This window comes from Ursus arctos, unplaced genomic scaffold, assembly GCF_023065955.2.
Source record: "Ursus arctos isolate Adak ecotype North America unplaced genomic scaffold, UrsArc2.0 scaffold_9, whole genome shotgun sequence".
NCBI lineage: Eukaryota > Metazoa > Chordata > Mammalia > Carnivora > Ursidae > Ursus > Ursus arctos.
Genome location: NW_026623111.1, coordinates 1,716,166 through 1,744,082, shown reverse-complemented (window position 1 = coordinate 1,744,082; position 27,917 = coordinate 1,716,166). Strand labels below are relative to the sequence as shown.

Below are 27,917 nucleotides of genomic sequence, written 5' to 3'. Positions count from 1 at the left end.
CTCTCCTATACTGTGACAGAGGTTCCATTTTGAGGCAATGGAGAGCAAAGCAGCCAGGGGTCCTGGGACATCTTTGATGGGGTGATCAGAGCACAATGTGTAGGCACAGGGCTTACATTCAAGCCAAGCTGGGCTGGAATCCAGACAGAAAACAAGGAACGTCCTCATGGTTGCACGACACGAGTGGTTCAGCAAACAGGTTACTGTCTAAATATTCACTCCGTAAACACACGAGAGCGCCACGGACACATCCTCACGGTAACATCTACTACAAATAGTGTGCATGTGCAACATAAGGAGAATGAAATAAAGTCAGTTTTGGCAAGTTTATTCACAAGCCTAATTCAACATATCCCTGACAATGAATATCATATATTTAAAATAAAAACCAGTTAGGCAATCACTAATAATGCCCACAACAACAAACAAGCAGACGGTGGGGCTCCTGGTCTTGCCACAGACACGAGTTCGACAAAGCTTCTGGACCCACCACCGGCTCTCAGGCAGCACAGACAGAAAGCCTGTGTGGTGCTCCATGAGTGCACACGCTGCAGGGCCCAGATCCTGGGTGCCGCTGGGGGGCCGACGGTTCAGGTTCTCCAACAGAGAAATTGGAAGGGAAAAAGGGGTGGGGTGGGGGCCTGCAGGTTAAAGAATTATGAGAGACACGGGGGAAAGAAGGGATGGGAGTCGTTGCTTCACAGTGATAGTCTCTGTCTGGGGTGATGAGGCAAGTGCTGGAAACAGACACTGGGGACGGTGGTTGCTCAACACTGCGAATGTAATTAATCCTGGCAAGTTTCGTGTTGTATGTATTTTACCACAATTTTCAAAAATTAGTAATGTAATATACCAACAGCCATCGATTTGTACACTTTAAATGAGTCAACTATAATGATACGTAAATTATATCTCAGCAAACCTGTTTAAAAAGGAGAAATAACTGCCCTGAACTAAGTCAGTTCCTTTACATGAGGTCAACCTCATGTAGATTTGTATTAAAAAAAAACAAAAAACAAAAAATACAGCAGAAGAAAAATCAGGCAAGCCCTGTAGAAACGCACACTTGAACAACAGGAGAATAAACAAGGAAGGAGAGGGACCGCTGTGGCAGGCGGTGGCGTGGCAGCTCCGGCCAGTCTGTGCTTGGAGGCCGCATGCAGGAGGAACTGACTTCCTGGGGCCACGGCCAAGCTCGCTGCTAACAAGTCTTTCAGATGCATGTCTGCTCAGTGTCGTCTTCTCTGTCTATATCTTACCTTAATAATCAAGTTAAACAAACACAGGGCCAGAGACTAGGGGTCAATAGTAAAATACTCCCAACTACAGAGTTTGTGTGTTACCGATGCAATCATTACTTCAGGGGTTTACTTGTATGTAACTTGTCCCCATACTCTTACAAGTTGTTCAGTGGCTATCTGCACACTAGAAGCTCAGACCCGAATTACTGTTGGTTTGACAAGGGAATCTGCCAGCGAACCAAAGGAACCGTCCCTTCCGACGTCACCAGCTTCCCCTGGGAATGCTCTGCTTGCCCCCTCCCCAGCTCTGTCCCTGTCTCTATTTCCCTCGCTCCCTCACCTGTCCCCAAGAGCACTACCTCAGCCTGACCCCAGAATTAACATTCAAGATTAAAACGCTGCCAATCTTTTGGAGTCTGACCATGATTTGCAATGAGGGATTAAGAAACCCAGAACTAGGGGCACCTGGGTGGCTCAGTCGGTTGAGCGTCCAACTCTTGTTTTCAGCTCAGGTCAGGATCTCAGGGGTGTGAGAACAAAGCCCACATCAGGCTGCACACTCAGTGTGGCGTCTGCTGAAGGCTCTCTCCCTCTGACCCTCCCCCTCGTGCTCTCTCTCAAATAAATAATCTAGAAAGAAAGAAAGGGAGGAAGGGAGGAGAGAGAAGGCAGTCAATCTGGAACTAAGACACAGCCAAGAACGGGGTTTCAGCATACACTTCAGTTCCCTGTCACTCACCCCCAGTTGATGACAGGCCCATCAAACTAACTGGCTCGCCAGAAAAAGAAAATACAAGGCCCTAGAATCTAGCTGTAAGAACCCCCCCCACCTTCCCAAGATGCATGTTTTTTTTTTCATAAAAAGTGCCTTTGATGGATGTAAACATCAGTGACGAGGGGCAAAACCCCTTTCTGCATTTCAAACTCATGGCTCTGAATACTTCCCTGACCCTTTCTTCAGTGGAGGTGAAAATTAGGACACTCAAGTCTCCATGCCCCACCATGGAACGTGCCAGACGCTCTGAGACTAGACACAGAGGGAAAAGGTAGGCGGGGAGCAGGCTGTGGGGAAGTGGATGCCGGGAGGGTCAGGAGCCAAGCAGAGCACTGGCCACACCCACACAACACTTTGTTCTGGTCTCTCTGCCCCCATCACCTTTATCCAACGGCTTTCAGGGTTATTCCTTCTCCAGAGGTGAGGGTGTGAAGCGGGAACAGTCATGACCCCTCAGATAGGATTCGGGAATACAGGGAATGAAGACTAGGGGTTTCATGGGAAAACAAAGTGACTTCTCTGGAAGTCAACTTACAACAATAATTTATTTACTTAAAAATAATTTCCCTTCTTTGTGAATCTGGTCCAAATAAATGTTAGCATGGACATTTAAATAAGGATGACCACGGTCTGTGCTGTCATTAAGCATCTCTAGTACAGGACTCTGTTCCTACGAGGTAAGTCCACAGGAACAGAAGCACCACGCGGCAGAACCGTGGGAGCAGGCGCCTGGATGAGCAGCGCACAGCAACTGCAGACCCAAGGAGCCTCCTCCCAGCAGGGTCGTGCGGGACCGACACACTCCCAGCCACGTGTCCTTCACCTGCCAGCACAGCAGGGCAGACGCCCTGAGTACTGTACTTGGCACCCCTCATCCTGGCACATGAGCAGAAGACGCATGGATACTCCACACCACTAAGAAGCGGCCAAGCCATGAACAAAGGCCTTGAGGGAATGTTTCAGAGACACAAATCCTTGCCTTCAGTGCCCAGGAGCCCCATGGCACCGTCAGGCCCATCAAGGAGCCGTCCTTCCCCCTCTGATACCCACTCCCCATCTCCTCAGCACACCCGAGTGCCACAGCCATCTGGCCAAGCCCGAGTCTTGTCAAAGTAAAACTCTATGTTTACCACAGCTTTTCCTTATTCACAAGGAATTTGTGGTGTTAAATCTTAGTGGCATTACTACTGAGTTTGTTATTTTAAGGTTTAATTGTACTCCTCTTGGGATCTTGAGTTTCTGCCCAATGATACTGTTCTCTGAGCGAGAACTTCCACACTGCGGTCGTGTTCCGACACACACGCGTGACACCACAGGGAGAAGGACCGTGCTGTCACATCACAGAGACGTATGCAGATGAAGACCAGATACCTGATCTGCGACACCAGTGCTGGCAAGCTGCTCTGGAGAAGTGGCTCCGAAAAGACCAGATTTTCAAACAGATGCTTATTATGCAGTTCCCATGTCACCTGGAACTTTTTCAAGTGTTCATTTTCCTAGTTAAAAAAATAAACAAACAGAAGATGTACTACACTGATGAAGACTAAAAACTCCCCAGAAGGATCCGCCCCCTCCATCCCTCTTTGCGGGCCCAGACCATTCTGCGGACAAGGGGTCGCCGCTCCCTGGACACCCAGAACATACCCTGATGCAGACCTCTGGCCACACGCACACAGGACCCCACCTCTCCTCCCTTCTAAATCCCCCCCACACAGAAAGAGGGTAAGACACACACAGATGAAGAAGCGACAGAAAGAGAGAAACAGACGCACGTATTTGATGGTCATTCCTTACACCTGTGCTTCCAAAATGCACTGAAAACCCTACTCTTCAAACAATTTAAATGCACACAAATCCTCTGATGTCAAAGGGCAATCCCTTTCTCACCTATCTCGAGAAGTCTCCCATTCTGGTGGATGCAAATAATTTGTCCACTAGTGGTATGACATGAAAGGTCATGTTTTTCCTCTCCCTAATCCACAAAGGCAAGCTCATCAGTTACTTTAGATCTATTTAAACATTTGGGAGTGTCCTGGCCATCACAGAGAGTGACATCAAAAGAAACATCCATTTGCCCTCAACACAAGGTAGGCAGGATAGAGAGGGTACCTTTCCTAACCTAAGCGCAGATCTTGCTATGAGCATATGCATGTGGGACCCCCATGAGTCCACCTGCAAGCTACGTGGCACTGTAGGGTTCCTTGTGTTTCGATCATCTTACATCCTTGGGTACGTGTTCCTTCCCTAAACCACTGACAACTGGAGGAACTGCTTCACATTATGTAGCAATACTCCATGAAAGGGATTACTCATGGTGACTACTTCTACAATTTAGCTCAACTGAATCCACATGATCACACCCGCAGATCTTAGTAAACAATCTATGCACGAAGACTCTGCTGTTTTGCCCGATAACTGACTGGCATGGGGGCTGAGAGAACGAATTAAAATGACCATTTCCTGTTCCTGAGCATAACCAGTGAGACAGAGCTGGGCACACTGGCGGCACCACTCCAGTGCAAATGGATGCCAGCCCTGCCACCTGCAGGCCCCTGCTCACGCCCTGCAAACAGAGGGAGGCCCCGCAAGGAACCCGTGACACCTGCAGAGAACCTCAAATCCTCAGTTTGCCCATGTTCCCAGAGCTTGCTCTCACTCCCCTAGACGTGCACTTCGGAACCTCCGGTCGCCATTACTCAATACAGGAAAGCTGGCCGGGGAGCTGATAAATTCCACCCGATTTCTGGAATGAGAACCTTGCCGAAGAATGTACTAAGGATGTGGCTACAGAGGACATGTCGAACACGTCACATGTCACAGACGTCAGCAGAGACCACTCTGTGCACTGTGCCAGGTATAAGGACACAAAGACTAATCCAGTAGGCCCCTGCTCTCCAGGAGTCACCAGCAGACAGAGGAGTAGGCAGTGATCTGATTTACAATTTGTCTCTACAACAAAGAACATGCAGGAGCTAAAGCAGCAGCCAGACCAGTCCCCCCCACCCCCCGCCAGCTAAGGGAAGGCTCTGGGCAGGTGGCTCAGGAGAGCTGAGGGCTTGTCTGGGCTCCACCATAAACCTTTGGGGCCGAGTGCGTGGTCCCTGCCTGCCTGCCTACTTATGGGGGTGGGACACAGCTCTGGCCTCTGGGGGTCACATTACTACTGGTAACTACGTGAAGGCTGACTTAGGAAGATGGTCGGCATTTTTTAATGAAATTTGAAATCATATTTCCAAATGAGGCATGCAAGAGAAACAGCAGACCCCAAACTCATTTCCCAGCCTAAAATCAACTTGGGAAAAAAACGTGCGCTAGCAACAGAGTGCTTCCTGCAGGCCAAGCACTGTTCTTAGCGCTCACAAGTGTCATCTCATCAGCACCCTCCACAACCCTGAACTGGGTGCTGCCAGTCCCCATTCACAGGCCAGAAACAGCCTACAGAGGCTGAGCGATGTGCCCGGGGCCGTGGGGATGGGGGTTTGCAGGGGGGAAAGGGGGATGTGCACTCACAGCTGCTAGGAGAGGTGGCGCCTGCGCATGAGCGTGGCCGAGACTCAGCGCTGCCTGAGCTAGAGGCACGGAGAACAAGCTCGCCAATGACTCAAGCTTAGGCTTTTCTATCCAAACTAGTTTTACTTCTCATATTCAACTGCAAAAAGGTTTTTGGGGGTCTGGAAGGAGAAAGAGGAGGTGTTTAGAATCAAGTCCTATAACAGACCTTGAGAAATACCAGGATATTCAAGATGCTTCTGTCCTTATGGATGGAAATTCAGATTTCATGATTACTGCAGCCCTGGCAGGGCATTTCCCAGACGGTGGGAAGCACAACCTAAATGTAGTCCCAATTCTACTTTAATATTTAAAATAAATTTTTAAAATGTGACCATATCATGCTGTTTGATCCCCAGGGCAGTGTAGAATAAGCCTGCAAATGCATTTCCCATGAACGTCATGTTTTTAGAAATAGCTTGCTATGTCTAAACGTACTTGGTAGGCTCTGCAGAATCGGACAAACAGGGGACGTGGTTTCCAGAGAAGCCAGATGAGGCAGCAGAGAATCAGCTGGCACGGTTTGTGCAGCAAGTCAACTTGCTGCTTTAAGGAAAACAACGGACCCGATTTGTGGCCAATCATAACATCTGAGCTTCCCAGCAAAAATCTGAATTTGGAAAATTTGAATCTGTCACTGTGGCCTTGAAGCTTCTCCATTCTGATGAGGATCAGTGGTGATAGTAACAAAGGTCATTTTTTATACCGAGTATCATCAGGAAGATCTGCACCACAGTACTCGGTGAGCCAGTATATTCCAAATGACCAACGTATGACGCTAGAAAACCACATGTGGGCAGATCCATTCAAAGCATGGGCTATACTGTTGGTTCTGAGGTAACAGAGTGCCGTCAGCTCAATGACATGCTTGCACTTGCAGATCCTACCCTGCAACTAACCGTTGAGAAGCTCAGGCTCCGATGTACTCTCAAAGAACGGCTGAAAAGGCTATTAGGATATTCCTCCCTTTTCCGAACATGTGTCTGTGTGAGGCAGGATTTTCTTCAACAACTTCTGCCAAAGCAACCTATGACAACACCATGAGTGCAGAAGCAGCGATGAGAATCGACGTGTCCTCTATTGAGCCAGAAACTAAGGAGATTTGCAAAAATGTAAATGATGGTCTTCTTCTTACTAAATGTGCTTTGGAAAATAATTCTTTTTTGGGGCACGTGGGTGGCTCAGTTGGTTAAACGTCCGCCTTTGGCTCAGGTCCTGGAATCCAGCCCCATGTCGGGCTCCCTGCTCAGCGGGGAGCCTGCTTCTCCCTCTGCCTGCCACTCCCCCAGCTTGTGCTCTCGCTCGCTCGCTCTCTCAAATAAATAAAATCTTAAAAAAAAAAATTTCCTTTTTATTTAAAAATGTGTTATTTATGATATGTAATGGGATCATTGTTTTAAAAGTGATTTAATACATAGTTTTAAATTTCTTTTAATTTCAACACAGCAAATATTGATAAAATCTACACACACAAAAGCCCTTCAGAGTCCTCAGTTTCTAAGTTTAAAGGGCTCCCAAGTCCAAAAATGTTGAGAACTACTACCTTGAGAGACTGACTTTAATTGTATTTTAACTTAGCTCTGTCCGTTCTTTGCACCACATGGATCACTGGGTGGGCCTGAAAGGATGTTGTTATACATTTGTGAACCTTGCTGGATCTTGACTTGAACACTACAACCATAAAAGAGATTTTTAAGGTAACTGGGAAATTTTTATACAGATTGGGTACGGTAATAAGAAATCACGGTTAGCTTTCGTGACATGACAGCGTACCGTGGTTACCTAAGATGATGCCAAGCCCACCATCTGTGTGTTGCCTGACTGAGTGTCTTGACCACTGTTAAGTAACTTGTGGGCTTGGGAGTGCTTCACACCCCACCAAACACTTGTTGAGACCACAAACCTAGGTAGCAGTTGGCTTATAATGACAAAATTTCTGGGAAGACGTCCTTCGCCTCCACCCACCCCGAGATCACAATGGGCACATGCCCTTGCTGTCCCTCCAGTGCAAGGGCCTCTCCTTCACCCTCACATGAGGAGGTGGCCATTTGTGGGCCCAGCACTAGGTGCCAATGCCACCCAGGGTAGGACTTAGGCGGTACCTCCTGTCTCCCAGGATTAGAAGTTCTTGGAGTGAATGCCAGCTTTGGAGCACACGAATTTCTCAGGATTCCAGCTTTCAGTTTGTTTTTCACCCTAAGGCTTCTTGCCTTTCATGCCACCTCATCAATGTGTTGCAAAGCTTTTATCTTGTTTCAGTTTATGTTGTCCAGTAATTCCATTATTTCCCATGAAGGAAAGAAGTAGTTCAGAGTGTCTTGTCTGCTGTACCACTGGAAACCAGTGTATAATGAAAGTGACATAAATCACTGATCAAACAACTATATTTTGTTCTTAGTGTTCACGAGTTTTTTCCACACTACAAGAAAATATTTCTATGTAAATTGCTAGGAATTTGCTCCAATAAGCAGGGTCAAAATCAATTTGCTTGCTTCAAAAACCATGTTCCACTCTAACTTCCTGAGGAGGATCTGGGCTGCAACACCGTCTGGGACACAGCAGTAGCGCTCTTCACTGCTCTGCACAACGTTCATTCAGGCAGCCGGGAGGCACTCTTAACCTTGGCGGACTCCTCTCCCAGCAGACTCAGGAAGGTCCGAGGGTGTGGTCTCAGAAGAGGTGGCACTGGATGTGAACTTCTGAAGGGTGGGTACTTTCAGTGAGTCGAGGAGGAAGAGGGAGAGCTGCATGAGATGTGACATGAAGGAGTGAGGCACTGGAGGCCCGCCTGGCCCTGCTCGGGGCATGGGCATTCAATCCCAGAACCTCATCCTGAAGCAGAGACAGCTGTTCCTCCCGACTCAGCGGCTCCTTTTCTCACAACGCACGCTTTCCTCAAGGCTGTCGGGAGTTACTTACCAGAATGGCAAGGTTTACTGCAGGAATGCCCGAGAAGGTCCATGAACCCCACCCCCCTGAAATTACTTGCAAAATGGTGTGTCTGTAAATTTTCCTGGCGAGAAGGTCTATCAACTTTAGAATCACATGAAGACCATTATATTTAAAATCTTAGGAACTACTGGTGCTATATGTTTCAAAATGTAGTTTCACCAGTAAGAAAGTACCCAAAACTACCCCAATGAAGTATCATTTAATAACAACATTTAGGTAATGGTGACCAAGTCCACAGACTATCAGCAAATTGGTATTTCTCTAACAGTCTGGAAAGCATGAATGACTGGTTTCTCGGGGAGCCTGGTCTCCCTGAAATCAGCAGTTGCACCGGCTGACACGGCTGACTGAAGCTTCTGATGCCCAGCTTGGCTGGTTTCCAGTAGTTGTGATTCTACCGCATGCCTCCTTCTACCCATGTGTGCTAATTTACATTGTGTGGTGGTCAGAGACCCGTAAGAACACACCTGCTTGTCTCCTTCGTTAGGACCACCAAATGGGGATGGGGATGGGGATGGGGGTGAGGGGTGGGGTGGGTTCTTACTGGACTCTGTGAACCCATCCTTAACCCAGGGTTGGACTGTGGAATCGATGACTGAAAGCCACAGGACTGCAAGCAAGTGCTCTCTATAGGAGTCATGCTCTGCGTGTGCACACTGACAAGAGTTAACAGCTTCAGACAGAAACCATCTCTCTTTCTTCTCCCTATTGACGCACACACTGGTCCTCACCTCATTTTGTCCCCATCTCTCGCTCCCTAGGCCTCAAGGTCTCCAAACTGTATTTCCATGATGTGTCACCCGGATATCAATCCACGCAACACTTTCATCCCAAAGCAAAGTCCAGAGAGAAGAGAAAGGGGAGAGGAATCAGGTTCTCTCCTTGGTGCCTGAACACCGCAAAGGAGGGGCCTGTGATGGCACACGAGATCAACACACAAGGCTCACACCAACTTCACCCGACCACAGTCGTCCTCTATAGTTCTTCCCAACAGAACCAGAGAAAGGCAGCCTTCTCTCTTACCAGCGTGCCAAGGAAGGTGCTGATTGTGCGTGCCGCCTGGCAGAGGGCACCATACTCCTCGAGAAGGAGAGAGATGAACTGGTGTGCCTGCGGAGGGCCCTGCAGGGCGGATGGCGCTTTCACTTTGGATGCAGCTGACAGCTGCCGGAGGAGTCGGACCTTCATCTCCAGCACATACTCTCTGGCTTGTTGTTCCAACCGCTGGTACAGCTGGTAGGGGTCCCTCTCACAGAGCCTGCACAGAGAAGAGACGAGTCACCGCTCACCCGTGACCCGCCCATAGAGGGCCCTCCACGGAACAGCTCGCTATTGGGGAGCAACGTTCTGAAGCCTTTCCACAGATGCCCACCCAACAATGGCAACAACCACCATCTTCTCGACACCTGAGAGAAGTGTTATCACCCCACTCGACACAGAGGAGCCCAGGCACAGAGAGCGTCGAGAACTACAAAGTCATCAGCTAACTGACAAAAAACCCCGGTATTTACTCAAAACTTATTCTGCACTAGCACTGTGTCTCACATGTACTGACCCGGTTATCACTGAGTTAATCGCTCAGCTAAACACTGAAGTCCACACGGGCTGGGCAAAATGCTGGGAACTCACACAACCAGCAGGTGGCAGAGCGTACACACCGGCACCTCAGCAGCCGTCTTGAGAGGGAGGCGCTTTCTCTCAGGAGCCTGAAGACAATTAATTCTCAATGCCCATGTGTTAGGTGAAAAGCAACCATCCCAGCTGGGGTGATACCGGGCCTGGAGGACTCTAGAGCAGACTGTGCTGTCCTTCTTTCTAGGAATTCAGTATATAATCCAAATGGGCTTGTATTATTTTTACAATCAGAGGAAACTGTAGAAACAACGTCTCTTTTTAAGTTAACCCACAAAAAAACCAATGAAAGTGAGTAAAATTAAACTGAAGAGAAGGGAAAAATTAACATGTGCCTTTCTACCAGGCCACAACAGCAGTTAACATTTGTATGAATTTCTTTCCTGACCTGGAGATCATCTACTAAAGTGGCTGCTGCTTCTCACTGTGCACTTTGGAGGAACCTGCAGACGGAAACCCAGGACCAGTGGGGCGACGACAGTATCTGTCTGAGAACCGCCACCAGGAGGAAGCACTTGAGGCCAGCACTTTATCAGACACGAGTTGTAAAACATCAAGCTACAGTTCCTGGATTTTACATAATGGATCCTTTTACCTTCAGGGCACCACATTTGGTCAAAAGAAAAGAACGTAAGTTGCCATCTATTCCAGTTTTAAATTAGTGCACCACCTAAGTTATAAAGACAAGAGGCAAGTAAAACCCAACAATGGAGCATGGGAAGTCTTGCACAAAATGTGGCTAGAGAAACAAAAACTGATGGGCTTCCCACTGGGGTCAGCACATTTCAGAAAGATATATTAGTGTTTTAGCGTAGCAATCACAATTTTAATTACCAGTACAACTGACCTGTGAAATAGAATGTATTTCATCTGTTAAAGGAATGCCACAGAAGACTCAAAATGACAGAGGGACAACCAAACTTGCAAGCAGACCAGATGTGAATTAAACATCCATTTTGTTTTATTTCTTTGTCCATTTCTGTATGTTAGAAATTTAATGAAATGGCCACGTGGTCCTTCCGCAAGTCGATTTTTTTAAAGCTGTATGACCAAGAGGCAGGAAGATGCCAAAGACGCTGTGGCGGCTCAGCCATACGTATGTTTAAAAACACTGGCATACGTGCGCTGAAGGCTATTCTACGGTGGCAAAGCCGCAGCAGCGAAGAAGCCAAGGAAATAAACTTTCCGCCCTCACGACGCTTATGGCACATGCACAGAGATGATGGAATTCTGGGTAATGGTAGCAACATAATAAAAAAGAAGGCAAGGGGATAACGAGTGATGGCAGGGAGGCACCCAGGGTCTTACAAAGGGTGGCCTCTCTGAGAAGGTGACTCTGAAAAGTAATGTGAACAATGGAAGGGAGAAAAAAAAAAAAACCCTGAGAAAGGAAGAACACTGCAGACAGAAACAAGAGCAAATGCAAAGGCCCTGTGGCGGGAGCAAGCGTGGCCAGCAGAGGAAGGGTGGGAGCCAGCACAGCTGGAACACAGTGAAGAACAGTCTGAGGGCAGCACAGGACCATGTAGGATGCCAAGGGCCACAGAGAGGAGGAAAGGGTTATCACCACCAGCTGTACAGACTCCCAGAAATAGGCTTTACAAACATCCCTCTCCTGATGTGTATTGGCATGTAAACAACAAAAGCAGCCGCGCTCTTGGAGATGAGGACGAGGGCAAATACAGCATATCTGATACAGACAGACTTCCAGCTGGGGGTGTGACATTTCCACATTCTTAACACTGTATTTCACTATCAGGGCGATGCTGTTTCCCAAACCTCAGCAATCCCCGTTATCAGCTTTATACTCTCTAACATCTCTCAACGGCACTAGTACCTACCGAGTGTTTTCCTTCAGCTACCTCTTACTCGACTCCAGCAGCTTCCTAAGCATTGGTAGTCTATGAAGTCATGTGCCTGAACGGCAGGTTCTTTGTTTTTTCCTCATATTCACTAGGAAACCTAACTTCTAGAACAGGCACACACAACCCAGAGCCATCTCCTTTAACGCTGGGGGCTCACAGGTCAAGCCCTAAACACACTGGCTGGATTTGTCCACTAGTTAACAGAACCCACAGCCAAGCACTATTCCTAGCTACAGGATAAACTGTACTGTACAGCAAATAAGACTCTATGAAACCCCCATTCAAAATGAGAGAAAAAAAACCAAAAGGAGAATCGATCCATGTAATGTCTAGCTCAAATTCATCCCTTTTATTTGGGACATTTCAAAAAAAAGAAAAAAAAGATGCTACAAACTATAAGAAACAATAAAAATCATGCCCACCTCAAACTCTGTACTGTCACCGGGCACAAGGTGTCTGCTGAAGAACTGACACTGAGTCGTAAGCCACTCCCACCTGAGAAACACCACGCGGACAGGCCTGGCTGCAGCGGGCTCTCCACTCTGCACCAGCGCGTCCTCAAACTGCCTGACCTTGTGGAAGTTTTTTCTCACCTCAATACTGGGATAACTGCCTGTTCTCCTTGGGTTGATTACATGCAAGAGGGCTTGAGAAAGTGCTCAGCATCGTCCCTGGCACAGTAAGTACTCAGCAAGTAATACTACAGTCACTCTCAACACTAAGAAATGACAGAAACATGTAGATTCATTTTTTTTATTATATAGGCAATAAGCATTTCATCAGAATTAGAATTTGAAACTTTACCCATAGGGCTTGCTTCTGGCAGTCTGTCTGCTGAAGACTGGCAGTGCACCGGGGGCTGAGCAAGCACAGCCGAGCTTACTGGATCCTGAAGGGAGAGCCCACCCCCAGCACAGGGGAGGCTTCCTGGGCGGCAGGTGAGGGAGGGACATGACAAAGGGGCAACGTGTACCTATCCACGAGCTCCTTCACCCCCTCCTTGTCGGGCACGAGACTCTGGTCTTGGTCGTCAGCCAGTGGGGTCCCCGCCTGGCGGTAAATGCAGCGGACCATGTAGCGCACTTCTGACCAATAGTTCTGCAGCTGCTGAGGTTCCCGGTCTGTCTCTGCCGAAATCTCTCTGTGAGACGGCACAAGAGCAAGGAGGTCAGGGTTCGTGGACAGTCTGGGTCACCCTTCACCCTCCAGACAGCCTAAAGGGATGGGGGAGGGACTCCCACCGGCACCCTCCACCTTGCTCAGCTCCTGGAGCTGGCTCCCATCTGCTGTGGCGCAGGGAGGCCTGATGACCAGCACGGGCTTCAGGTGCCCGCAGCTGTCTGGTTCCCCAAACCCCCATCCCCAGGAGAGTACAGCCCTCCTCGCACAACAGGAGTGAACACACCTGGCGCCCCATGTCGAGACCGCCGATGCTCCCCTCCATCTCGAGGTGCCCATCAGGCTAGGCTGCTCTCACGCCCCACGAAGCCCCTGCTCCCCACTCGGCTGCACTGGCTTCCGTCTTGAGCTGAGCGCAAAGCCAGTTCAGAGGCCCCAGGTCCTGGCCTCTCCTCCCCTCTGCCCTTCAGCAGCTGCAGTGCCAGCCCGCTCAGCCTCCCAGGGAAGGCGCAGCTCTCCCTCTACCCAGGCCGGCCTTAGATTCTAATGACTCCGCTCTGCCTCCTCTCCCCTTGAGTACTGGCTTGCTCCTGTCAGCCCTCACAGGCAGGGACGCAGAAGAGCCTCATCCATCTGGTTCTTCTGCTTGACACAAGCTCCTGTCTCAGTCTTCAGGAATGGCTCAAATGTCTGCCGTCTATATGGAAATGCCCCCTTTCCCATTACAGCTCCAGCATGGGGTCAGGTTGGCCCTGCTCCCGTCTGTCCCGAGGGCGCACACTGGTACCTGCGCTCGCTGCAGGCCTCACAGGCGCACGCAGTGTCTGAGGGGGCAGCGCCCAGCCCCGCCGAGGGCAGCGTCTGCGCACCGAGGGCTAGCCTTCCGCCACCTGCCTCCGGCTGAGACCCACCAAGAGGGGAGTGAAGAAGAAAGTCTTGGCCCTGCTTGAAAAAGAGAACAGAATAGACTATGTTCAAATGTTCATGGTACAAATTTGTTATTAACATGTCAGGAAAATGCCTTTTAAAAACAAATTTAAACTTAGATACGGACAAGATCTCCAATGACGTCATCTGGGTAACTTTCTCTCTGACACCCAAGGATTTTGTTTGCAACCAATTATTTATTACCTTTGGAGGGTTCTACCATAATCTCATGAAGACAGTCAATAATATTTCTTTCATGCTTTAGAAAGAGCAGCTCCATTCTCAACGTCCTCATCAGCACATGCAACGACCAGAGCATTGGGCACTTCCTCCAACTGATGCCCCACACTCGCCTGGGATGGCGCTTAGTGCAAAGCTAGTGGCCACTGCAAGCCCAGCAGGAAGTAGTGGCCTTGCAGAGCAGAGGCCTCTGGCTCCGTGGAACCCCACAGCTGTGCTGCCTGCTCTGAGGGACAGGAAGCTGGAGAAGAGAATGTTCTGGGCAAAGACGCCAGGATGAAGCAGGCTCCAACCCTCATGCCTGGAACCCAACAGCCCCTAGAAGGTTCCATCAACAGCCATTACAAGGAACATAAACACAACCTTTGCCACCACCCCCCCCAACTCCCCTTTCTCCTATCTTGGGACATGACCCCACACCCACTCAGCTGGCATACTGTTCCTCAGTGACAGGACCTGAGGTATTCTATTACAATATGGATACATGGGCTCCAGTCCTAGAGCGGATGATCCCCATGGTGAAGAAAGGGCACTAAAAGGGCAGTGCTGGCAGCCCCACAGCCATCACCCCACCAGCCTAAGGAGAAGGGCAGAGCCACAGGAGGGGCCCGTGAAAGGGAGTGCACACACGTGAAGAGAACGGAGACAAGCCGTTGGAGGCTGTGGCCTCTGCTGGGTGCTTGCTCAGGGTGGTCAGACACTTGAGGCACCACCCCAGCTTGCTACTGGATGAAGCACAGGAAACTGGGCCTGTCACGTGCCCCTTAGAGTTCGGGCACATGGACACGGGAGGGAGCAGCAGTGAGCCAGCCTCCATCATATGGTAGGCCAGGTCCCAGTCAGCTCCGAGAGCGGGGGCTTGCATCATCAAAGAACCCCACCTGAAAAAGTTCCTGCTAAGTGAGTGGGTCCCAGAATTATACCAGGGGCAGAGCAGGGGTAGGGTGACACAGGGTCTGAGGCAGACAGTGAGGAGTATGCACCGAAGTCTAGGAAACCCTAAAGAAGGGCCTCTTACAAGCAAGAGCCACTCACCAGTGGGACACCTGTTAGGACCCTGGGCCCTGGTCACCAAAGAGAACCACAGACAGCCTGTAAAGAATGGAGACCCCCCCCAACTCGTCTTGCCCAGAGCCCCTTCTCCAACCAGGCAGAGCAGGGAAGGCCAAGGAAGCAGGACAGGCACCACTGCCCTCCACCCCCATGACATACCCTTGGTGATCCCTGAGGGCCCTTGTTGACACCCAGCGGAGATGTTCTGAGAGAAGGGAGACACTCGAGTTTTCCGCAGATTGGACTAGACTTCCGGAAAATGAGACGATTCTAATACCCACGGCGATTAGAAAGGCTCGACAGGTCTGACGGCAGTGCTGGCAGAACCAGGCTATCCCCCCAGAGCAGCAGGTCCATGCACTGCACGAAGGAGGTTTCCTCTCTCCTCCACCCCCCTCAAATCCAACAGCAAGGCTCCCCGGGCGACTCCAGTCCTCAGCAGATGCACGATCTGCTCCTGCTACTCCCTCCACTGCTTCCAACCAGTCCAAGCCACTGTCACCTCTGCCTGCCAACCGTGGCAGCTCTCTGCCGGTACCGTTGCCACCCACACTCAAGGCCCTTCTGCAAGGAGCAGCCAGAGTGGTGGTTCAAGTGGGAGAGACCCTGTCACTCCCCTGCACAGAACCTTCCATATCACTTAGAAACAGACTCTAAATTTCTTACCAGTCTTACCAGGACACATTTTTGCTTCCTTCACTGCACTTGAGTCTTTGCCTAGAGCACTAATCCACTAAATCTGTGAATGGCCTGACAGACTGATGGAATTCTATCAGTCACATCTCAGCAGGGAGGCAGGTAGAGCCAGATATCAGTTTTTTTGCCTCTCTGCTCCAAATCCACCCTTCTCTGCCCTGTTGTGTGTCAGAGCAGCACCCAGCAAACACTGCTCTTCGGTCAGTGGTGCTGTGTGGGGGCCTTGCCAGCAGGGGGCGCTGGAGGGACACTGCGGAGGCTTCCCAGTCCCCTCCGCTCAGAGGCTTGAGGGGGACTGAGCTGCACACTCCCGTGACAGCCTGCCAGACCAAGCCTGCAGCTTCTCAGAAACTGCTCCGCCACCCACAGACCCTCTCCCAAGGGTGTCCTGCCTGGAGTCCTCTCCCTAAGCCACCTCTGCCTGGTAGTGGCTGCTCCCTAGATGCGCCAGGGCCGGACTCTTAGCATTCCCTTCCCAGATATTTGTAGCTGATCTCCTGTTACTAGTTAACAGTCTGTTCCAGATGCAAAAGTGTCCCCGTTCAAATTACTGGTGTGGGTGCCCATCTCCTGAGCTTAATCACCCCTGTTCATCTCTTATGTCATAAACTGCTATTTGAAATCTTGGGTGTTTCCCTTGTTTTCTCATTTGGTTTTTGTTGTTTTGTTTTTTACCTGTCTTCATCACTGGAAGCTCAGTTCCACAAGAGCAGGACCCTTTCTGTCCTGCTCACCGCTGTACACTAGCACCAACGATGCTGCCTGACACACAGGACAGACTCAGAACAGCAACCAAGAACCTGGAAAGTAATATTTCCTGGTGACAAGGGATGAAATGAGGCCTTTAAAAATAGCACATGATGACTATATAGTAAATCCTTAAATGTGTCACCTTCTAGTACTCATCTTATACAAATTTAACTTCAGTTATTATGTTCTGTTCAAGTCCAACACAGTTGAAAAGAATACCACAAAATCCACAACTCAACAACGTAAAATACGCAAAGTCCAGCATCCAATGACAAAACCAAGGAAAACAGAACACATGACCATGAGGGAAACCGATCAATAGAAACAGACCCCAAAACAACAAAAATGATGCAACTAAAGGACAAGAATCTGAAACTAGTGATTATAAACTCTGTATGTAAAGTAAAGGAAAACATAAACATGATGAGGAGAGAAAGTAAAGATGTAAAAAACTGGCTAATGGAACTTCTAGAGAGGAAAAATATATCTTACAGCAGAGTATCAATAAGTGTGAAGCAATAAAAAATCCAAAATGAGGCACAACAAAAAACAAGACTGAAAAAAAAATAAAGCATTTCTAAAACAAAACTCAAGATGTCTAACATGCGGGTAATGGTGTCCCAGAAAAAAAGGTTATATGAAGAAATTGTTGAAAATTTCCAATATTTGATGAGACTGTAAACTGGCAAATGTTAAAAGCTCATCTAAACCAAAGTACAATAGACAGAAAGCAAACCACAACGAGGCACATCAGTAAAAGGGCTGAAAAGCAATGATGAAGTACACATCTGAGAAGCAGGCTGCACACAAGACCAAAGACAAGGATGACAACACGCTTCCACCAGAAACTAGGGAAGCCAGCAAAGAAGTGACCAACAACCTAGAATTTTGAACAAAAAATAACTTTTTAAAATGAAAGCAAAAGAAAAGTTTTCAGACAAACAGAAGCTCCCCTACACTACAAAAAATGTTAAAGGCAGCCCCTGAGGCAGAAGAAGAGCCACAGATGAACAGAGCTACATGCAGGAGTGAAGAGCACCAACACAATAAAGGGGGAGGCAAGGACTCTTCTCATTTTAAGACTTTTAAGAAGATAATAGACGACTGCACAACTGATGGAACTCGAGAGTATAATATTTTAAGGCACTTAATACTACATAGTAAGTATATAATATTCTTTGAAAGTAGAAGTTGAAAAGTTGAAGATATATACTGTCAATTCTAGAACCACTAAAAAAAATGAAACAAAGTGATACAGGTAATAAGCCAAGAGGCGGTAAAATAGAATCATAAAAAATATTCAAGGGGCGCCTGGGTGGCTCAGTCATTAACTGACTCTTGATCTCAGCTCAGGTCCTGATCTCAGGATCAGGAGTTCCAGCCCTGCCTTGGGCTCCATGCTGAGCATGGAAGGAGGGAGGGAGGGAGGGAGGGAGGGAGGGAGGATGGGGAGGGAGGATGGACAGAAAGAAAGAAAGAAAGAAAGAAAGAAAGAAAGAAAGAAGAAAGAAAGAAAGAAAGAAAGAAAGAAAGAAAGAAAGAAAGAAAGAAAGAGAAAGAAAGGAAGAAAGAATTCAGTTAATCCAAAAGAAAAGAAAGAAACAGAAGGAAAGAGCAGCAAACAACAGATGGGAAGAAAGGAAGAAAAAAAAGAAAAAAACGAAGATGGTACATTTACATCCAAACATATCAATAATTACATTAAATGGAAATAGTTAAAATTTTCAATTGTTAGAAGAGATGGTCAGGTTGGATTAATAAGCAAGAGCCACCATGTTTTCTACAGTGGATTATAAAGACACAGGTAGGTTAAAAATAAAGGTTGGGGACATACTGCACACAAATACTAACTTAAAAAGGCTGGGTAGCTCTATGAATATCAGAGAAAGCTGGCTTTAGAAGAAGGACTGTTAGCGGCAATGAAGGAGATGATGTTGGTAAAAATAAAATAAATAGTAATAATGATAACATGACTGATTTAACAAGAAGCAGTAACAGTGGTAAATATGTAAGCACTCTAATAACAGAGCTCAAAATACATGGAGCAGGAATTAAAAGGAGAAATACACAAACCCACAGCTGCATGTGGAATTTCAACAGTCCTTTCAAGTGACTGACCTAGATGAAAACATCAGAAAGGATGCAGAAAATGTGAACACTACCATCAACCAATTTGAAGTAACTAACATTCTTAGTACACTCTTCCTAACAACAGAATACAAATTCTTTCCAATGCACACAACATTAACCAAAACTGTCCATAAAACAAATCAATACATTTCTAAAAACTGAATCATATATTACGTATGTTCTCTAATTACAACAGAATTAAGCTAATAATAACAAAAAGGGGGTCAAAAGGTACAAACCTCTAGTTATAAAATAAATAAGTCACAGAAATATAATGTGCAGCATGGCGACTTTGGTTAATACTGTACTGCAAATTTGAAAGTTGCCAAGAATAGATCTTAAAAGTCCTCAATACAAGGAAAAAAACCTTTTTTTGATAACTGTATGGTGTGACAGATGTTAACTTTGTAATATATACAAATAATCGTTACATTATACTAAACTTATAGAATGTTGTGTCAATTATACTTCAATTACAAAAAGGTATCTGAGGGGGCACCTGGGTGGCTCCAGTTAAGTGTCTGCCTTCGGCTCAGGTCATGATCCCAAGGGTCTGGGATTGGGCCCCATGTCAGGCTCCCTGCTCAGTGGGGAGCCTGCTTCTCCCTCTCCGCCCTGCTCGTGCTCTCTCTCTCTCTCTCTCAAATAAATAAAAAGGAAAAGAAAAAGAAAAGAAAAAGGTATCTGGTTTGGAAATTAAAAAACACAATTCTAAATAATCCATGGGTCAAAAATAAATCACAATAAGGGTAATTATAAAATACTCCTAACACAACAAAAAACACAGCATACCAAAATTTGAAGGACGCAGCTAAAGAAATGCTTAAATAGGATTTTATGAAATTAAACAAATTAACTATGAAGTTGAAAGAAATAATAAACCTAAGAGCAGAAGTTAATGAAACCGAAAAATCGAAAGTCAATTCAACCAAATTGTGGTTCTTAACTTAATAAAAATGATAAACCTATAGCCAGGCTTTCAGGGAAAAAAACAGACAAAACTCAAACAACTAATGTCAGGAATAAAGTGGCAGGGTCAAATCACTACAGATCCCACGGAAATTAAAAAAACAGGTAGGAGAATATTCTGAGCAACTTCACGCCAATATATTTGATATAAAATGGGCAAATTTCTTTCTTCCCAGTTTTGTTGAGATATAACTGACATACAGTACTGTATAACTGTATGTACTATACAGCATAATGACAACGACTACACAAACTTCTTTAAAGACAAAAATTAGTAAGACACACTGGAAGAGATAGATAGCCTTTATCAAATACATTGAACTCATAGTTCAAAACCATCCTAATAAGGCAATTCCAGGTCAAGATAGCTTCACTGGTGAATTCTACCAAACATTTAAGGTAGAAATAATACTAACCCTATACAAACTTTTCCAGAAAACTAAAGAAGAGAGAATACTTCCTAGTTTATTCCACGAGGTATTACCCTGATACCAAAACCACACAAAGATATTGTGAGACAAGAAACTTACAGACTATTATCCTTCGTGAATACAGATGCAATAGTCCTTAACAAAACACCAGGAAAGCCAATATAGCAACCTATGGAAAGGATAATACATCATGATCAAGTGTGGATTATCACAGGAATGCAAGGTTCATTCAACATTTCAAACATCACCATAATTAATTTTGTTAACAAACTAAAAAAGAAAAACTATCATTTCAATAGATGTAGAAAATGAATTTGACAAGATTAAATATCCATTCATGATAATCCCCAGCAAACTAAAAATAGAAGTAGACTTCTCCCACCTGATATACAATATCCTACAGCTAACATCATACTTAATAGTGAAAGACTAAGTTCCTTCCCCCTAAGACTGGAAACAGGGAAGGATGTCAGCTTAGACCACTCCTATTCAACATCATACTGGAGGTCCTAGCCAATAAAGTAAGAACAAACAAACAAACAAAACAAGACATACAGACTGGAAACAAAAAAAATATATTATTTGTAAATGATGTGATCATCTATGTAGACAATCTTGAGGAGTCTACCAAATAACCAACAGAACAAATAAATGAGCTCTCACAGGATACAAGGTCAATATCCTTGTATCTCTATGTATTAGCAATAAACAATTAGATAATGAATTTTCTTAGACATACCATTTAAAATAGCAAGAAAATACAGAATACCTTGGAAAATTTTTAACACACTATGTACAAAGCCTGTACATTAAAGACTACAAAACTACTGTAAGAATAAATTTAAAAGACTTAAATCAATGAAGAGTCATGCTACATTCATAGACTGAAAGACTCAATATTATTAAGATGTCATTTTTCGGAGCCTGGGTGGCTCAGTCCATTGAGCAGCTAACTCTTGAGTTCGGCTTAAGTCATGATCTCAGGGTCCTAGGATAGAGCCCTGCACAGGGCTCCCTGCTCAGAGAGGAGTCTGCTTATCTCCCTCTGCCTCTCGCCCTGCTCATGACAGCTTGCGTTCTCGCTCTCTCTCAAATAAATAAACCTTAAAAGAAAAAAAAGATAATCTTTTCTCCCCAAATTGGCCTATAGACTCAATAAAATCTCAGCAGGCTTTTCTGTAGAAACTGGAAGACGATTTTATTTTATTTTATTTTATTTTATTTTATTTTATTTATTTTATTTTATTTTATTTTATTTTATTTTATTTATTTATTTAAAAGATTTCATTTACCTATTTGACAGAGACAGAGACAGCCAGTGAGAGAGGGAACACAAGCAGGGGGAGTGGGAGAGGAAGAAGTAGGCTCATAGCGGAGGAGCCCGATGTGGGGCTCAATCCCATAATGCCGGGATCACGCCCTGAGCCGAAGGCAGACGCTTAACCGCTGTGCCACCCAGGAGCCCCTGGAAGACGATTTTAAACCTTATATGGGAATGCAGAGGAAACAGAAGAGCCAAAACACTACTGAAAAAAGAACAAAACTGGAGAACTTCTACCTAGTTTCATGACTTACTATAAAAAGCTTCAGGAATCACGACTGTATGGTACTAGCAAAAGGATGGGTATATATGTAAAGTGGAAGACAGAATCCAGAAGTAGACCCACACATTAAAAAAAAAAAAAACCTACTGATTTTTTACAAAGATAGTAGGTAATTTAACAAAGAAAAAACAGTATTTTCAGCAAATAGTTCTGAAACAAGTGGATATCCACATGCAGAAAGGATGAACTTCAACCTTACTTTACAAAAGCTATAAAACTTCTCTCAAAATGGATCACAGAGCAAATGTATGAGCTCAAAATACAAGACATCTAGGAAAAAAAAAAAACAGTGAAAAATCTTATAACCTTGAGTAGCAAAGATTACTTAAATAGAACACAAGAAGCCCAAATCACTTAAAAATTGATAAAATGGACTTGATCAAATTTAAAAATTTTGCTCTTCAAAGAATAGTGTTCTGCAATGAGAAGGCAAGCCACACACCAGGAGAAAATATTTGAAAAACACATCTGATAAAAGGCTTGTATTCAGAATATACTATAGAGATCTCTCACAATTCAATAATAGTTAAGACAAACAACCTAATTAAAAATAGGCGAAAGATTTGAACAGCCATATCCCCAAAGTGATACAGATGGAAAATAAGCACATGAAAAGATGTTCAGCAAATCATTAAGAAAATGCCAAACAAGCCACTAGAATGGCTACAATTAAGGACTGTCAATTTATCCAGGCTTGGTAAGGATACAGATCAACAGGAACTCTCATACATGGATGGAAAACAGTATAATAAGCACTTTGAAAAATTCCAAGACAGTTCCTTAAAATGTTCATCATACACTCACCCCATGACGTAGCAATTCTACTCCTAGGTATTTATCAAAGACAAATGAACTATGTCCACAAAAGGCTTGTACTCAAATGTTATTAGTAGCTTTACTGTTTGTTTCTGGTTTTTTTTTTTTTTTAAAGTAAGCTCCACACCCAGCGAGGAGCCCTAAGCAGGGCTTAAACTCACGACTGTGAGATCAAGACCTGAGCTGAAATCAAGAGTCAGATGTTGAACCGACTAAACCACCCAGGCGCTCCTGAAATGTTACTAGTAGCTTTACTGTTAATAGCCAAAACCAAAAAACACAAAGGTCCTCTATTGGTGAATGGATAAAGAAATCGTGCTTCATCCGTACAAAGGAATACTACTTCGAAATAAAAAAGAATTAACTACACAGATATATGCAACAACACAAATGAATCTCAAAAGCATTATATTAAGCAAGAAAAGCCAGAGATCCCCATTTAAATTATCTTTCTCTGAGGCTGATTCGTTCTGTCTTCCCAATCTGACAGTTCTGAGCAGCAGAGATACTGTACCAGCAACCACTTTCTTGATGCTCATGGTGAAGGAACTTTATATGTTTGTATTAGGAGCCAAGACCCAACAGGGCAAACGTTCAAGATACAAATATTAGCAAACTCTTAAATGACTGGTTTAAATTGAGACTATATGCCTTGATGAGACCCACAGGCAGATAACTGTTGGGAGAACCTAGTTCCTTAGTGTAAACTGCAAGACTCTATTTCAATGGTGTATATGAGAACCAAGACACAGTTGTTCAGAATCTAAAGAAAGCCTTTAAAATGACCTTGAAAACAGAAAAACAGAATATTAATTTGCCAAGTAGTCTTCCTTGTGGCAGGATGCCTGAGTGCTACACAGACTCCTTCACAGAAACAATAATTCTCCCAAGTATCATCTCCCACGCCCCCACACCAGACTTAAATTTTTCATTACTTAAACATACACAAGAGTAAAATGAAATATACCTTATACTTTTTAAGCCTTTGTGTAATTCTAAAAACCCAAGCTGGTCTACAACTTAAAGTTTTAAAAACCTAAAAATCATTACTCAAATTAACATTATTGCAAAAAGACAGATGATTGATTAACTGAAACCAAATTCCTAACTTTCAACATAGGCCTGTTTCTGACTAAGTAGCAGGCTCTTTGGAGTCAGGCCCGTATTCATGTAGGGCTCTCTACAAATCATCTCGACCATCCCACCTCTCTGCCTGTCTCAATTTCTCCCGCACAGAGCTGGCCATACCATCGGTGGGTCTTTGCTTGGCCTCAGCAAAGAACTTAAGATTTAAGATAACTTATATTCCTTCCTCAGTAGCCTTGACAAGCAGTGCACCCAGGCTCACCAGGTCACAGAAGGCAGGAGCAAAAGCCCTCTGATACACAGCAGGCCCTCCAACAATGCGAACAAGCCCTCCCCCATTACCAGAATACAAACAAAAACTGTTTTAACTGTCAGAGATTTCACAGAATTCCATGAAAATACATCCACAGCCTCCCAAGCTGTAAACTCTACTGTGTAGGATGAGGTCCTAAAACATTATCTTCTGATATAAATTAAAGGCAGGCTCATTCCTTCATCCAAAAACCATCCACGGGTGCCTATTCTGTGCCGGGCCTGGGGAGACACCCTGAGCTGGAGGAGACAGGAGCCAGGACAAAGCGGCTGGGGTGGGTATGTGCAGCACAGGCCCAGTGGAAGGGACGATGCGTGCCTGTGGGAGGGGGTGAACCGAGCAGGTAACTGGAGGCTTGGCTTCTGCTGAGCCTGTGCAGCCACCCTGCCCCTTCCCAACGAGCCCTGCCTTGCTCTCCTTGTCCAACAAGCACATGCTGGGGATGCAGGGATGCTGCTGAGGGGGGATGCAGGGATGCTGCTGAGGGGAAGGTGCTGGGTGATGGGCAGGTCAGGGCCACTGCACAGCAGTGTCTCCATCTTCAACAGGGACCTCAGGCTAGCCGCAACCCGGACACCCTGACAGTTCACTGTTTTTACTTCTCAAGGAGACCATTTGAAACCTTAGCCACTCCTCAGTTCCCAGTCTTGTGAGATACACTCTCCCTATCAAAAAAAATTTTGTAAAAAAGATTTCTGGCAGCGATTTTCTCAACTTCCACACTCCCCAGCCCACCTTACTTGTACACCTACACAGCCTCGCCTGAGAATCCTGTCCCAGCAGGATGATTCTTCTCGAAAGAGATCCCAGCTCCCCTGTCCTAGTGGAACCTCATGGGCGCCACCATTTCTCTACCTTACTCCTTCCCACCCCAAACAAGTTCAAACTGCCTACTCAGTGCTAAGTGTGGGCAAGAATATGAGTAACAGGAACTCAAACACTACTGACGGGGACAGAAACTGAACAGTCACCTGGGAAACCACTGTGTCTTACAAATGTAAGCATCTGAATTACTTACAACCCAGCAATTCTACTTCATAGATAAGCACTCTAATAATTAATATTTATGTCTCAACTGGGCTAAGAGATAACAGACAGCTGGTGAAACGCTATTTCTGGGTGTTTTGTGAGAGCGTCTCTGGAAGAGACGAGCATTTGAATCCACAGACTGAATGAAGACAATCCCTCACCAGTGAGGGTGGGTGTCATCCATTCCACGGAGGGTCTGCACAGAACAAAAAAGGAAGGGTTGATTCACTCTCCCTGCTTCCACTGAAACATCCACCTCCTGCCCTCAGACGTCAGCGTTCCTGGTTCTCAGGCCTTTGGACTCAGAGTGAAGGGCACCACCAGCTTTCCTGGGTCTCCAGCTTGCAGAAGGCAGACAATGGCACTTCTCAGCCTCCATGGCCACAGGAGCCAATCCCGGCAATAAATCTCCTTCCTTCCTTTCTTTCTCTATCGATCTATTGATCTGTCTACCTCTCCCTGACCCGCCATTGGTTCTGTTTCTCTGGAGAATCCTGACCAACATACACTTTTAACAAAGGTCTTACAAATAAGTACCTGGAGAAAGGTATACAATACCCTGATGTCATTTTTAAAAATCACTGATCATTGTTAAAAAAAAAAAAAAAAAAAAAAGGAAAACTTTGTATCTTTTAACAAAATTACTGATGAATAAATTATATACTGTAACATATTGAACTGTATGTAAATCATGGATGAATTAGTGAAAATGAGTAAGTGCAGCTACCAAGAAAGTATGAAGAACCTTATAAACAAAGATGCATAAGACAACATAAGCATACACCACTTTCATAAAGATCAGAAACAAACAAAATTAAACTTATTATTTAGAGATCCACATAGAGGCAATAAAATTTTTAAAGGAATTTTAAAATAAGGGAATGATAAATATAAAATTCAAGGACAGTGGCTACTCAGAATGAGGAGGAGGAAAGGTGGGGGAGGGGAAACACAGGCACCCGAGTACCAGGAATGGCCTGGGTTTGACGCTGGCTGGTGGTCACCTCAACTGTCTTCATAACATGCTTATTATACATGCATACATATGCATACAGTTCTCTCAAATATTACATAATAAAAAATGAAATTTAAGTGGGGGTTGGAGAACACCTCTACCCAACCAGCAGCTTTTTTCTTCCATTCTATAGTTAAGCGTCCTCAGCGCCTCCCTCCAGCTTCCCCTTCCCCTTCCAATCTGTCTTCCCTGCCTTCGCCCTAACCCTTGAGAAATTAGCACCTTGAGTTGACTTTCTCAGCTTTCTCGCCCATAATTTACTCTTCAAGCAGCTCAGTCTGGCTTCTGCTCCCATACTTCCACTAACATGAATCTAGCAAAGGTCAGACACAATCTCTTTGCTGCCACCTTCAACACTTCATATCTTTTCTTGGTTAACTTTTTAAAATGTCTCTTGGGAGGACGGCTGGGAGACAGCTCTCCATGGGTTTCTCACACCAGCTCCCAGTCTTGATGGATGTGCCGAGGCTGTAAGCTTCTGTCTATTTTCCCCCTCCCCACTCCCTTTCCGGGGCTGTTTCTCAGGGTTTATGCAGCAGAAAACCTGAGACAAAGTGCAGGCTTGCCTACTACACACTACAAAAGTGGCAGATCCCCACGCTCAGTGTCCCCGAACCGCAACACAAACTCACTGTACCCACAGCATGTATGTACACCTCCCCACTTCACAGACATGGGATTTGGGGAGGGAGAGGGAGCAAGGGGAGCAGACATGTTCATGCTCACGATAGCTGACGTGCTGTGAGCAATAAAGTCCTTGTCTCTGACCCAGGAGTCTCATGCCCCTGCCAGCGCCAATGAAATGGTAATAAGGTAGCTTATTACCTTTAAGTAAAGGGCAAAAAATACAATCCCAGCCTCAACAACTACCAACCACACCATCCTTTAAACAACTACTGTCATTTAGTTCCGTTTATCACACTTTTTCTTTCTACTTCTCTGATGTCTGCTTTTCACTCATCTCTGTCTCAAACATCGGATGTTCTCTGGAACTGCCTCCTTCATATTCCACTTCTCACTCTGCCTGCGGTCTTCAGTGTTGTGCCAGTGACCAAGGTTGAGAAGGTGAGTAAAAGTCATCTGTGTGAAGTCTTTTAATGAGTGTTGCAGGCTTATCCAGCAATACAAACAACATCTGAGACAAACTGTAACCTGAAATTGCAACTGTTAAAAAAAAAAAAAAATTGGGATTCCACTTCATTTGAGAAAAGTAAGGTCCAAGACCTGTTTGACTCATAAAACAGGCGTCTTGCAATGTCCTTTCAATTAACAACTTAAAAAGGGAAGTTGGGGTGCCTGGGTGGTGCAGTCGGTTAAGCGTCCAACCATTTTGAGTTTTGGCTCAGGTTGTGGTCTCGGGGTGGTGAGATCGAACCCCATGTAAGGCTCTGCGCTGGATGCAGAGGCTGCTTGAGCGTCTCTCTCTCTCTCTCTCTCCCTCTACCTCCCCCCACGTGCACACACACACGCTCTCTCTCTCTCATAAATAAATTTTAAAAAATAAATTAGATAAATAAAAAATAAAACAAAAAGTTAATACATCCATACCAATAAAGTTAGAGGAGGAAGAATGGAGAAGGTATCATTTAAAATAGAATACATAAAAGTCAAACACCTATGGGCCAATTTTTTTTTTTTTTAAGATTTATGTATTTGAGGCGGGGGGAAAGGACAGTGGGAGAAAGAAAATCTCAAGCAGACTTTGCACCAAGTGCAGAGCCCAAC

At 45.5% G+C, this 27,917-nt stretch overlaps 1 protein-coding gene across 3 annotated transcripts in view; it reads right to left on the bottom strand.

Annotated features, from left to right (window-relative positions):
• The window catches only part of LOC113245700 (E3 ubiquitin-protein ligase RNF4), a 207,212-nt gene that overhangs the window by 61,532 nt on the left and 117,763 nt on the right, over positions 1-27,917 (bottom strand). For all 3 annotated transcript variants that reach the window (XM_057309835.1, XM_057309836.1, XM_057309837.1), the window contains 4 exons: positions 13,921-14,078; positions 12,988-13,155; positions 9,541-9,775; positions 3,388-3,512 (listed from right to left, as the gene is read on the bottom strand). In XM_057309835.1, the coding sequence (XP_057165818.1) occupies positions 3,388-3,512; positions 9,541-9,775; positions 12,988-13,155; positions 13,921-14,078 (686 nt within the window). The remainder of the gene's footprint in view (positions 1-3,387; positions 3,513-9,540; positions 9,776-12,987; positions 13,156-13,920; positions 14,079-27,917) is intronic.